This window comes from Ascaphus truei, chromosome 12, assembly GCF_040206685.1.
Source record: "Ascaphus truei isolate aAscTru1 chromosome 12, aAscTru1.hap1, whole genome shotgun sequence".
Classification (NCBI taxonomy): Eukaryota; Metazoa; Chordata; class Amphibia; order Anura; family Ascaphidae; genus Ascaphus; species Ascaphus truei.
The window spans coordinates 34,830,046-34,844,641 of NC_134494.1; the positions used below are offsets into that span (position 1 = coordinate 34,830,046).

Below are 14,596 nucleotides of genomic sequence, written 5' to 3' on the forward strand. Positions count from 1 at the left end.
ACAACTTATCTCTGCAGGACCCCTGGGTCCCATGCTGTAAAACAAAAAGAGTTTCTATGTATTATACAAGGTGAGTTCATTATACTAGGTAGGTTATACTACAGTAGGTTAGTTATACTAGGTTAGTTATACTACAGTAGGGTAGTTATACTGGGTTAGTTATACTACAGTCAGTTAGTTATACTAGGTTAGTTATACTACAGTAGGTTATACTAGGTTAGTTATACAACAGTAGATTAGTTGTACTAGATTAGTTATACTACAGGAGGTTAGTTATGCTAGGTTAGTTATACTACAGTAGGGTAGTTATACTAGGTTAGTTAGCCGGGGTGGCTGCTTTAATTCATACAAAGTGACTGTAGACACAGTAAATATTAGTATCTGTCTGTATTTGGTCATTTGAATGTATGACTAGTTATTATTGCAATGCATGGAAGGCGTCTCTGGCAGCAAAGAGAAAGCAGTGACGGTGAGGAGAGGAGCTTTGCCTTTGAGTGTACAAATGCAGTAACACTGATCACCTTATCTGCGCCTGGCTACTATGGAAATGTTTTGGAAACATGGCCAGCTCTGTTTGCTCAGTTATCTCAATGTGACCTTGTAAATGGTGCAGCTGCTTTCAGGATCTCCATAGTAGGGGCTTATGCTATACACGCCAAAGTGGACAATCTGACTGTTTACGGACATAATTCCCCATTGAATTCAATAGGGCATTTAGTCCATAGGCAGCCTGAGAGGCAGCTCAGACGCATATAGAGTAAGTCCTTAAAGGTGCCCTCTTTATCAGAATAAGTCAAGCAAAATACAGAGACGAATTAGATTTAGTTTGGCTTATTTGGATAAAGAAAGTCACTGTTAGTCCCAAGCAGGGAGTGTACTTTACAGACTTCCATATAAATGTATATATCTGCATAAATATTTGTGTGTGTGTGTGTGTATACATCATTTGTATAATTGACATATTGTATCGCAAGAAGAAATGATCATCGTTGGACAATGATGGTACTCGACTAGATTTTAAGTAACATCAAACGACCAAGACGACAACCAAAAGTAAGACGGGAGGATGAAATCAGAAAATGTGTAAGAGCAACATGCAGAAGACCAGCTTGCAACCGCGGTGCCTGGGAGATCCTTGGGGAGGCTTCATCCAGCAGCGGGGAGCAGACAAGGAGAAGATGATTATCGTGATGTGTGTGTGTTTACTTTTTTATTTCGGGTTGATTTTATATATATATATATACATATATATATATATTTATATATATATGTATATATATATATATATAAAATTTGTATATATATATATATTTATATATAAATGTATATTTATATATATATATATATTTGTAGTCCAGTCTCCTGTGGCCATCTTATTCTATCCCCAGTTGACATCTATCAATTGTCTCAGGCGATCAAGTTAGGATTTTGGGACCCGAACGGGCTCAGAGCGGCCAATTTTATCAAAATATGTTTTGGAAACAAATCCTTAGGTAAACAAGTTTTCTGCTGGGGAGTTTCCCTATAATATTTTCCCTTGGTTTTGTCCTGGTGATGTTCCCATGGAAAATACTAGGAGATATTCAACAGTCATTTCAATATTGTTCTTTTTCCAGTACATAGCTTGAATAACGCTTTGCAATTCCACCTTGGAACCAGGCACCAGAAATCTCTTGTAGTCTTTATTTATAGTTCATCCACGTGCTTCTGTGCTAACCCCTTCACTGCCAGAGGGGCCAGAGTGTAATATTATTGCATCTCTGGCAGTGAAGTGGTTCAAAACCATTTGTAGAAGTGCTACTGTTTGTATTCTAGAGCAGGGGGGTGCTCAACTCCAGTCCTCAAGGGCCACAATAGGTCAGGTTTTCAGGATATCCCAGCTTCAGCACAGGTGGCTCAATCCATCCCTGCTTCAGCACAGGTGGCTCAATCAGTGAAGACTGAGCCTCTGATTGAGCCATCTGTGCCGAAGCTGGGATATACTGAAAACCTGACCCGTTTGGGGGGTCTTGGTGACTGGAGTTGAGCACCTCAGTTCTAGGGTGTTAGACCTGTGAGGCAAAACAAATACTTGCTGTAGCTTTAATAAGTCGGACCTACTGAAAAGGATTATTTTCCAAAACTGCTTCTTGGCTCCTTCAGTGACGGAATCATGCTGTAATTTGAGAGCAGATACTTCTAAGGCATATCATTAGCCAAAAAGAAAAGCTCTGCATTAGCAGTCCAGATGTGGAAATAGTGTAGTAGCATGCGGCACCAAACAGAGAGTAAGCTGTATCACCGCAGACTTGCTACGTTCCTGCTGCTACTCCCAAAAGAAGGCATAACAGGCTGCAATATTTACATAGGAACACGTCTCAGCGGCTCTTATACAGATTGAACACAGACAATATTTTGTCGGCAAATAGAGAAGTGCTTGGTTCCGACGGCTGGCGATTCACTGATTCACACCGATCGGGATACTGCAGGACATTCTTCCCTTTACGATGCAAATATCAGCACGTGGAATGTAAAGAAGGGTGGCTCCGGCAATCAAGAAGGATTTTGATGCTTGTGCATTATTTGGAAATTATAGTTGTATATTCTCGGCACCACATACTGACTGGCTCTGTTGGTGCTACTGCAGCTGATTGCTCTATACAATGATAGGACTTCGCATACTGTGGATTGGGCTTTTGTGCAACCTGTGTCATGGCTATTACAATGGACCTCTCCACCCAGAAATGTCCAATGGGAGCCTCCACCATTACTTTGTTCCCGATGGGGACTACGAAGAGAACGATGATCCGGAGAAGTGCCAGATGTTGTTCAGAGTGACAGATGAGAGGTCCTGCGCTGTCGGAGACAGTCAGGCTCTTTCACTCAAGGATGAATTCACAATCATTAAAAGGCAAATGGAGGACGCCGAGAGAGTCCTTGGAGGCATCAGCAAGAGCATTTCCTACGACCTTGACGGAGAGGAGAGTTATGGAAAGTATCTGAGGAGGGAGTCATCTCAGATCAGTGAAGCCTTCTCCAACTCGGACAAGTCTTTGACGGAGCTGGAAGTAAAATTCACACAGAGCCAGGACAGTGAGAAGAATGAAGGGAAGGGATTAAATGATGACTTTGTTGATATGATGATTCATACAAGAGCTGTGCTGAAAGAAACCTTAGACATGTCACTGGGCTTAAGGGACAAACACGAACTGCTCTCTTTAACCATTAGAAGTCACGGTGCTAGACTAAGTAGACTTAAAAATGAGTATCTCAAGGTTTGAAAGTGACCTCTCTCTCTTTTTTATGTCACGCATATGTAATGAATGAAAATGATCCTTGTAGATGTTCAGATACACCTGTAACTTCCCATTTAAATGTGTGTATTTAAAACCAGGTATAAATTATGCTATGGATGCAGCTGCTGAGAAGGTACAGAATTTAAATGTTTATAGAAATCTTCTATATATTTTAAACTGACTTCCTTTATCTCTCTGGTGCCAGAGATGACCCCAGAATATTGTACTGCAACCTCTCTGGCACGTAAGCGGTTAATTACTTCAACTAAATAGACGGAGGGGAAGTTAAGCGCATTGTAAATGATGAGTACATGCATTGTTTTTAATATTTAAAGAGCCGCACTCTATGTCAACATTTTGGTTGATTCTTAAAAAAATAGTTTAACCCACGGGTGGCCAACTCCAGTCCACAAGGGCCACCAACAGGTCAGGTTTTCAGGATATCCCTGCTTCAGCACAGGTGACGCAGTCAGTGGCAGTACCTGTGCTGAAGCAGGGATATCCCAAAAACCTCACCTGTTGGCTGCCCTTGATGACTGGAGTTGGCCAACACTGGTTTAACCCGTTAATTACCGAAGGGCCGGCCATCACATTGCTTTGTAATGTGCAGCAGAGCCATCCAGCGTTAAATGGGTTAACATTAATGCTTATAGAGGGAAATCGGATTTTTGATACAGACCAGTATTACATTTGCACGGGTACTGCATCTCCGTTGATATATATTATATGGGGGTATATTATTTATTGTATCTAATTGCTGAACACATTTAAATGCACATGCTGTACAATAATAAGAACATTGCTATAAATCGGTTTTGCTTCAGCGACCGTCTCAGTCCATGTTGGGAGACCTGAATGTGGAACACACACCGAGATTCAGAGCTTCTATATACTGCACACTTCTAGCGACGGATTGCAGAAAATCAATAGCGCCGTTTGCCGCCATTCAAGCCGATGGGACTTTCCGTGTGGTAACGCCAAATAAGCCCCTAACCCAGCAGTGGCCAACCCTAGTTTTCAAGAGCCACCAACAGGTCATGTTTGCAGGTTATCCCAGCTTCAGCACAGGGGGCTCAATCAGAGGCTCAGTCGACAACTGAGTCTCTGATTGAGCCCCCTGTGCTGAAGCAAGGACTGATTGCGCCACCTCTTCTGAAGCAGGGACTGATTGAGCCACCTGAGCTGAAGCAGGGGCTGATTGATCCCCTGTGCTGAAGCAGGGACTGATTGAGCCACCTCTTGTGAAGCAGAGACTGATTGAGCCACCTGTGCTGACCTGTTGGTGGCCCTTGAGGACTGGAGTCCCTCCCCCCCTTCTCCCCCCCCTTCTCTCCCCCCCCCCCCCTTCTAACCCGTCAGCTTCTTTGATATGAACACTCACAATGCCAAAATTGCTGATCTTTAGGGATAGCTTCTGCCTAATCGATGGAAATAACAAGCTGTCATTATTGGGGGAGGGAGAGAATTGACAACATTTTAGGGTTCTGTTCTGTAAAGCACATACCATGTTTGGAAGTGTATAGTTAATCTCAGCATTACTATATATCCGCAGTTTGTTCGTTATAAGGAAGTGTGGACCCCACATGAACCTGTTGCAGAGGGGGCTAAAATGCAACGTGTTATCAAAAGCGTTTACTGTGTTATTTAATGCGCCAACGCCCCCCCCTCCCAAAGCATGTATGAGTGTAACTCCATATAATGTTCCTATCTCACTCCCTCAGCCTGTCCTGTTGGTTTGGTTTTCTTTCTAGTGTTAAAAAACCCACGATTTGTTTTGATGCCGAGCATCTGCGGTAACCACGGTAACCTGTAGACTGCAGTGGGTTCTGGGTAAGAGCACCATTTTAACCTTCGAGACAGTTAATATTTTGAAACCTTGATGCTGTACCTACTGAACGAAGCCTCCTATTTGCAATTAAAACCAGCGTTGGAAGGGGCAAGAAGAGATATAGTAAACGAGGTAAAACAGTGCAAAAAATGGTGATTAGTGTAACTTTGAAAGGTGGTAGTACATGGCGTGTGTGTATACTAGCGCTTAAAATATTGTTATTTAATTCATTCTGTTCCCAGCGGTCATAGTATTGCATCGCGAGTTGTAGTTTAAAAGACAGGTCCGTGTATTCCTGTTTTATGGACTAGGGAAGAGAGTGAATGATCATAAACTTTATACAACCGCATGAGTCATGAAGAATAGAATATGGTTTGGACGGCATTTCTCCCTTTGCAGGAACCCCTGGAGGGGCGCGGAGACTTAACCCCGCGTTTTATAAGCCTGGCGTGAATTTTAAAGCGGCCGTCACACCTACTGAGTGACGTGGGCAGCCAAATGTCTCCATATTCAGTGCTGCAGGGGGGGGGGGGGCTAATTCAGTCCTCAAGGGCCACCAACAGATCAGGGTTTACGGATATCCCTGCTTCAGCAGAGGTGGCTCAATCAGTGGCTCAGTCGAAGACTGAGCCTCTGATTGAGCCACCTCTGCTGAAGCAGGGACTGATTGAGCCACCTGTGCTGAAGCTGGAACTGATCGAGCCACCTGTGCTGAATCTGGGACTGATTGAGCCACCTGTGCTGAAGCAGGGACTGATTGAGCCACCTGTGCTGAAGCAGGGACTGATTGAGCCACCTGTGCTGAAGCTGGGATATCCTTAAAACCTGACCTGTTGGTGGCCTTTGAGGACTCGAGTTGGCGAGCATTCAAGGGGAAGCATGTTCATAGAGAGACCGTAGTTCAAGTAGCATTTATTATCATACGCTGTCACATGGCCGGCTACTTCTAGGACAGTGATGCCCAATTCTGGTCCTCAAGGACCACTAACAGGCCAGGTTTTAAGGATACCCCTGCTGGAGCACAGCAGGTTCCGTGAAAATGATTGGACCACCAGTGCTAATGAGAGGAGAGCCTTAATACCTGCACTGGAATAGTGGTCCCTGAGGACTGGGATTGGGAACCTCTGTTATTGGAGCTTTAACTCAGACTGGCAGCGAAAGGGGCTCAGAACACGGAGGTTTCTTACAGCCTCACTACACCTCCCTCAGCCAACTCTCTCCGCTCCCTGTGCAGATAACATCTCTGTGGTTTGAGGACATCATTAAGTTCACAGGTCTCCATAACAGCGACAATCACTTGACTTTCACGTTTTAATATTGTGTGCTCAAAGCCTCCCAGCTCACAAAACCGGGGCAAAAAAAAACAACACCAGATTTATAAAAGAAAAATTCCACTGATTTCGATGGGATTACTTATCTTCAAACAATCTGATGCTGTTTTTTTTGCATCGGTTTTGCTTATAGGAGGTCCCTCTCTATCGGTCTGTTATCTTTCCATAGGTGCTATGAAGCTTGATTTTGATACTCGTGGCGATACTTGGCGATGTCACCCAGTTGCATCACTAGAAAGAAGCGGGTGCAAAAAAAAAAAAAAACAGCCCCAGATTTAATATAAATATCCTGCTCTTTTCCAACCAGATCGTTAACAAGGGAAAGGGGAAGAGGAACATTAGTTTTCTGCGGGTCCTGCCCTTTGCTGTGACTTGTTTAACCAGATCACTGACTGTGGAGTTACTTTTGCTGGCTTCATAATATGTGACTGTATTTGTTATTACGGACAAAGAGTTCACGGCGTGCTATTTAAACAGGGGGGCGGGGGGCTCACTGTTTTAAATACGCAGGATGTAAACATCTGAAGAATAATTGGGCCAATTCATCAAGAACTGGCCCAGCGAGTGCCCCCGCAGCTCCAACTCCCATTGTCCTACGCCGACCCGCTAACCCGCACTGGCGCTGGGCGGCTTTGCCTCTATGTGCGAAGGAATTGAATACGGGATCAGTCCGTCCGCTGTCAAATCCCCATTGCAAATAGGAGTCATTTCTAATAAAGAAAATGAGAATGGAGGGAGAAGTTTTCTGGGAATTCAGCTGAATAATATGAAAACCCTAATTCACTATTCTGTGGCGTCTCTTCTGCGTGGCAGAGAAACGTGCAGCGCTCCAAAGAAGTGACAAGCCACCTGCCAGCATATTGAATCAGGGACCTGGGACCATATTTACTAAGCAGTCTTTTGTCACTTGCCGGCGTTGGATGACACCGTACAGCGCATTCAAGATCATGGGTGTCAACTTAAGGAGCGTGTGCTTAGGCTTTGTTATGATGCATTGCTCCATTTTCTGCTCATGTCTGCATCAAATGTAGATGGGCAAATTTTGGGGGCAGAATTTGGATCCGCTGCGGATCGGCCGGTCCTTTGGTCTGCGGATTTGCCACGGATCAGCGTAAAAAAGGACGATTTGCCCCCTTTTTTTTCAGATTTTTTTTTTGACAACCCAATCCGCGGATTCCGTAATCCGCTAGTGGAATCCACAGGTTGGATTCTTAAAATCCACCAGCGGACTGTGGAATCCACGGATTGTATCCAATGGCGTAACAATCCGCCAATTAATTTTACGTCGCGGAAACGGATTTTGAATACAAAGCTCGGGAAACTCCGCGAAACGGATTTTGACAGTTCTACCCGGCTCTAGTCAAATGCATCAAAGGGTTTCTTACATTTGACGCAAACTGTTGGCAAGAAAAGGTTACGCCTCCTCAGACCAGGCAGATTTTGACGCAAATACAAGATAAATAAGTGACGCAACTCATTATAATCTGTGCTCCTCCCTAACTCCTCCTATTGTCACTCCCCAAATCTCAAGGTGGCGCAAAACATGGAGCAAAGACCTTGATACACCGACGCAAAAAGACGCAAGATAAAAAGAATGCAATCACCCCCCATGCCTTATACCAGGGGGCTGCTTAGTAGATATGTTTGTTTTTTGTTTTTTAATATAACATGCTCTGTTTTAAAAGAAAAACATATTCGAAGTTATGTAATCAGACAATGTATAATGTAGAATATTAACTTCCAAAGGGACTCCAGGCGCTACACAATTACAACACAACATGCAGTGCACAGAATATTACAGGCACTGTTGTTACTCCAGTGAGTTTATATAATCTATGTTTGGTGCCTGAGGCACAGGAGGATAAGGAAACTGACCTCAGGTTAACACTAGCATTTATATCAGACGCCCAGACTTCCCAGCTAGTATTGCTGCTTGCAATCAGTGCAGTGTCTCACTGAGCTGCAACTTCATAACTTCCTCCAATATAAACACACATCCCGAGGTCTGCAAAGTCCGTACAAATATGGATAGTAGAGATCCCACTGAGAAATTGGCGGATCTTCGCAAGTTTGCTTCAACCAAATAAACAAGCTTTGCTGTTATCTCCACCCAGACTCGGAAATATGTGCTTTGAGGGTGAGAGAGAAAGGGGAGAGGGGAGTAACTGATACACCTCCCCAAACAAACTTTCAAACCACACGGGGAGAGACACGTGCACAAAATGTGAGAACAATACCTGAAATACCTGGGGAATATGCTAATTGTAATCATTTGACTAGGCTTTGCATATACATATTAGCATATTTCTCAGGTGTGTTCCTCTTTGTGCACAGGTATATCTCCCCGTGTTGTATGATGAGGTGTACAAGTCACTTGGCACTCTAGTAAATGATGACTCCTAAAATCCCCCCTTCCCCTACCCTCTCTCTGTCCTCCACCCACCACCTCTCTCTCCTTACCCAAACCCCCCCCCCCACCACCACCTCTCTCTCCCTAAACCCCCACCTCCACCACCTCTCTCTCCCTAAACCCCCCACCACCTCTCTCTCCCTAACCCCCCCCACACCACATCTCTTTCCCTACCCCCACCACCACCTCTCTCCCTACCCCCCCACCACCACCTCTCTCTCACTACCCCACCCTCTCCCTCCATACCCCCTCTCCCTACCTACCCCCCACCTCTCTATCCCTACCCCCCCCCCCCCACCACCTCTCTCTCCCTAACCCCCCCCCCCACCACCTCTCTCTCCCTAACCCCCCCACCACCTCTCTCTCCCTAACCCCCCCACCACCTCTCCCTCCCTAACCCCCCCCACCACCTCTCCCTCCCTAACCCCCCCACCTCTCTCTCCCTACCCCCCCCCCCCACCTCTCTCTCCCTACCCCCCCCCCACCTCTCTCTCCCTACCCCCCCACCTCTCTCTCCCTACCCCCCCACCTCTCTCTCCCTACCCCCCCACCTCTCTCTCCCTACCCCCCACCTCTCTCTCCCTACCCCCCACCTCTCTCTCCCTACCCCCCACCTCTCTCTCCCTACCCCCCACCTCTCTCTCCCTACCCCCGCCCCACCTCTCTCTCCCTACCCCCCACTCTCTCTCCCTACCCCCCCACCTCTCTCTTCCTACCCCCCCCCCCACCTCTCTCTCCCTATCCCCCCCTCTCCCTACCACCCCCCACCACCACCTCTCTCTCCCTACCACCCCCACCACCTCTCTCTCTCCCTACCCCCCCACCACCTCTCTCTCTCCCTATGCCCCCACCACCTCTCTCTCTCCCAACCCCCCCCCCCCCCACATCTCTCTCTCCCTACCCCACCCCCCACCATCTCTCTCCTTCCCCACCACCTCTCTCTTTCCCTCTCTACCCCCCCCCCTCTCTCCCTCTCCACCCCCCTCTCTCCCTCCTGACCCACCCCTCTCCCTCCCTCACCATCCTCCCCACCTCGCTCCCTCCCACCTCGCACTCTTCCCCCCTTCCCTCACTCTCTTCCCCCATCTCCGTCCTCCCCCCCCCCACCCCACAGGTGAAATTGTATGCTTCCACTTTAATAACGTGGGTTTGGGAAGAAATAGCAGTGTGTCCAAAGGTATGCAGACTGAACTTAGACACATTTGCCCATCTCCATTGAGTAAGAATTACTATATAAAAACCCTTAATCACCAGAGAAGACTATTATATATGTCCCTTGATGTGCAAGTCCTGTTTAAAAGATTTACTCAGTGGCCTTAAGCAGTGATAATTTTGGTATGTTTGAATATCAAAAGGTGTTTTTTTTCCCCCTCTCTTAACTATGTGCTGTTAATTGACCAACTGGAACAAGCTGGTTTATTGGGGCAGGGGGGGGGTCATGTGACTGCTTAAGATGTATAAAACACTTATTTCCCCCCTTGCATTGGCAAGGAAGCATTGGCATCTTAAGAGTGATGCATTCAAAGTGATAAATATAGTTAGACTATAGTTTGACTAGAGGTGACTGGGGACTGCATCCTTTCTGCAAACTCTTTTACTCAAGACAACAAACGGTAAGCTATTCAGATCACACTATGATCCCATGCTTGCTAACCTGCCCTATTTTAACCCCCCACCCCTTTACAACTTTTTCACTGCAGTCTCTCCCAAAACTGACTGCACAATTACACTGAAACCCTGAATGACTCTAGCATTGCAATAGAGCTAAACATTTGACAAGGAACAGGCACACACCTGCTGTTTAGTCTGCTCACACTCACTCTGCTCACAACAGCTCCGTGCAGCACTGCCTACCTCTAGCATCATGAACCTGCTATGTATTTTAACGTTTTTCTTTCTCCTGGCCTCATGGAGATGTTACTCCCTCTATCCACTACAAACTCCTCCATCCTGGCCCACACCCAACATCACCATACACCATGGACTACTCAAAAGCCTTTCACTATCTACTGAATGTTGGTGGAGAACTCTAAAAACCAGCACACCAACCACCTCTCACTCAAATGGCAAACATCACAAATCTACAACTTGCAAACAACTTCCCAAATTTCTACTCATACTATTACTCTCTTTAGCAGGTGATATTGAACCTAACCCAGGTCCTCCCATGCCCCTGAGAATTCCACCTTTAAATTCCAAAAAGGGCTATCTGTCGCCCATATAAACATCCGGAGCCTGCTGCCCAAACTGGACGAACTAAGGGCATGGTGCCTTATGCTTACAGAAACATGGCTATCCCCTAAAACCCCTGATGCAAATATCGCCATCCAGGGATACTCCATTTTTAGGAGAGATAGGTCAAAGAGAGGAGGAGGGGTGTTATTTTATACATTACAATTTACACTGCTAATTTGCCCACCAAGCCCACCCTCTTTTGAAATTCTAGTTGGCAAAATCTGCCTCCCCTTTTCTAAGCAAATCTTGCTTGCTGGCATCTACCGCCCCCTTCAAGCCCCTCCACAATCCCTGACTGATATCACCCAATTTCTTGGCTCCATTTCCTCTCTGAATGAGAAGAGTGAGCTGCTAGTTCTTGGGGATTTCAAATTCAATTGGCTTGACCCTAAAAACCACAAAATCCAGATACAACTCAAGTCACTTAACCTATCGCAACTCATTTCCCAACCCACACGGATAAACCTGAAATCGCATAACCATTCCTTGCTAGACTGGATTCTCTCCTCAAACCCCAGCATAATCCAATCCTCTGGCATCCTTCCTGATATTTTCAGTGACCATGCAATAGTGTACTGTGTAAGGAAAATTAAACCGCCCCATTCAAGACCTAAAGTTCTCCTCACTAGAACATTTAAAAACTTTAACCCACAACAGTTTCTGGATGACCTTACCAACTGCCCATGGCATAGAATCGATTAAATTCCCGACCCTGATTCTGCGCTCGACTATTTCCAATCTGAGTTCTTAAAACTCTGCGATACCCATGCTCCACTACGCAAAATAAGGGTGCGGGGGGCCCACCTTCCATGGGTTACACCTGACCTTATAGCACTCTACCAGTTCAGGGATGCCTTATGGAAAAGCTACAATGTAACTGGCACTACCAAGGATCTCAATCACTACAGATGCATGAGGAACATGTGCACAAGGCAAACAAGGCATGCAAAAGCACAATATTTCTCTGACAATCTCCACCAAAATACATCAAACCCAGCTAACTTCTGGAAGGTTATCAACAATATATTCCAGCCTCCTAACCATCAACAACCAAGTAATATCACTAAGGGGGATATTACTCTGACAAACCCCACTGACATTGCAAATGCATTCAATGATTACTTTGTGGGGTGTGCCACTAACTTATTAGCGAAACGCAGCCCAAACCACAAACCTGAATCTCATCCTGGAAGTACCCCTATAGTCCCACCCCCTCCCAACACTGCCCACAATTTTCAATTTGGCCCAGTAGCTGAAGAGGAGATTATACAAGCGCTCCTCAAACTAAAACTACAGTAAGCAGCCAATGTGGATCTGACTTACTACAATCTATGTTCCTACGACTTGGTGCCCCAGCCATTGCCAAACCAATTGCTTCCATAGTCAACTCTATCCTGTCTGCAGGCCATATCCCTAAGACCTGGAAAACTGCCAGAGTTGTCCCAATCTTCAAAAGTGGGGACAAAAACACTCTCAAACTACAGGCCAATCTCACTTCTCCCAATTCTATCCAAAGTCATGGAAAAATGTGTCCACTCCCAACTAAGCGATTTCTATACCAAAACAAATTTCCTTAGCCAATTCCAATCTGGCTTTCGTCCCAAACACTCCACCGTAACTACCCTGCTAAAAGTTTGCAATGAAATCCAGTGTGGAATGGAACGGGGACAACTCACTGGTGCAGTATTCCTAGATTTTGCAAAGGCTTTTGACACAGTTGATCATGCTATCCTGCTTAACAAACTCCAGAGCTCTGGATTAGGGAAGCATGCTTTAAACTGGTTTCAGTCCTACCTATCAGGAAGATCCCAACATGTGTCCATCTCAGGCTCTAACTCCAACCCCCTGGATATCACCTGTGGTGTCCCGCAAGGCTCTGTTCTGGGGCCCCTACTCTTCTCAGTGTTCATTAATGATCTTCCCACAGCTTGTAAGGAAGCCTCAATACACATATATGCAGATGACACAATCCTATATGCACACAGCCATAGCCTCTCTGACCTTCAACACATACTTCAGTCTGACTTTTTGAGACTCGAAAACTGGATTTCTCAAAACAAACTGTTTTTAAACACTGACAAGACTGTAACAATGGTATTTGGGACCAAGACTAAATTTGTAAAGCTTCCAGTGACTGAGCTCCTGATTAGAACCAACGCTAAACCACCCTAACACCTGTCACTAGTTTTAAATACCTGGGCTTATGGTTTGACTCCCACTTAACATTCGGGATGCACATTGATACCCTGACAACCAAGACCTACGCCAAACTAGGGGTACTTTACAGGAACAAATCCTCCCTAAGTCTCCTGGTCAGAAAGCGTATCGCACAGCAGATGCTAATGCCAATTATTGACTATGGAGACATAGTATATGGCTCGGCACCTCAAACCCACCTTAGCAAACTTGACACCATCTACAATTCAATTTGTCGTTTTGTTCTCCAATGCAACTACAACACACATCACTGCGAAATGCTCAAAGAACTAAATTGGTCAACACTAGAGTCTAGGCGCAAAGTTCACCTTTCCTGTCTTGCCTTTAAATTCTTCATGGGCAAGCTACCCAGCTACCTGAACAAGCTCCTCACCCCTACCACTTGCAGCACTTATCATCTGAGATCAGACTCCAAAAGACTGTTCATGGTTCCAAGGCTCAACAAAGTATCCGGACGTTCCTCCTTCTCCTACCGTGCACCCCAACACTCTCTGGAACAACCTACCAGAGACTCTCACATCCACCACCAGTCTAAATTCTTTCAAATCTAAGGCTGTCTCACATTTTAACCTGTCTGTAACTGTTTCATACGCTCATAATATATATTTTCTTTAACTGTGCACGCAATGTCTTGTATATAATGTATACCCTGTTCAATTATGTAACTGTACTTGTAACCATGTATTATTTGTTTTACTCTGTGCCCAGGACATACTTGAAAACGAGAGGTAACTCTCAATGTATTACTTCCTGGTAAAATATTTTATAAATAAATAAATAAATATAATGCATTGGTCTCTGTGCAGCAAAGGAGTTGTCAGGCAACAAAAATAAAATATTAAGTGTTGTATGTGAACGTTTTAAGACATCTATGATATATAACAGATTCATTCATGCTAGCATTTGGTAGCAATATTTAGCTGGGATTTCCCTGTGGGAAGTGGCTGCCTTTTCCCCTTGTCCTTTGATGTAAAACCACTTATCAAAGACAACCGGTATTAAATCATGCAATTAAAGCAGCAATTTAAGTAATCTAATTGGGCTTGTGACAACATATTAGGGATCAAAGTAGTCCCAGTAACAGAAAAATCTCTACTTTACTTGAGTTTTATATCACATCGTTATCTTTTCAGCAATTTAATTGGTAGTCCACGTCTGGCTTTAATTAATTTAATGAATGCATTAATGGCCCCTTTTTCAACAAAAGGGTTATAAAAATGACCAAATCCCAGGAAAAGTATTTTAGTTTTGTGGAAAAACATAATGCCTCTTGTCACGCAACAAATATGTATATTGCATT

At 45.0% G+C, this 14,596-nt stretch overlaps 2 protein-coding genes across 4 annotated transcripts in view; both read left to right on the forward strand.

Moving 5' to 3' along the window:
- BBOX1 (gamma-butyrobetaine hydroxylase 1) overlaps nucleotides 1-14,596 on the forward strand; it is a 221,736-nt gene that overhangs the window by 111,223 nt on the left and 95,917 nt on the right. The window lies entirely within an intron of this gene.
- On the forward strand, nucleotides 1,999-4,099 carry FIBIN (fin bud initiation factor homolog). Its single transcript, XM_075567287.1, has one exon. It carries the CDS (start codon nucleotides 2,643-2,645, stop codon nucleotides 3,258-3,260), a length of 618 nt encoding a protein of 205 aa, XP_075423402.1. The 5' UTR covers nucleotides 1,999-2,642; the 3' UTR covers nucleotides 3,261-4,099.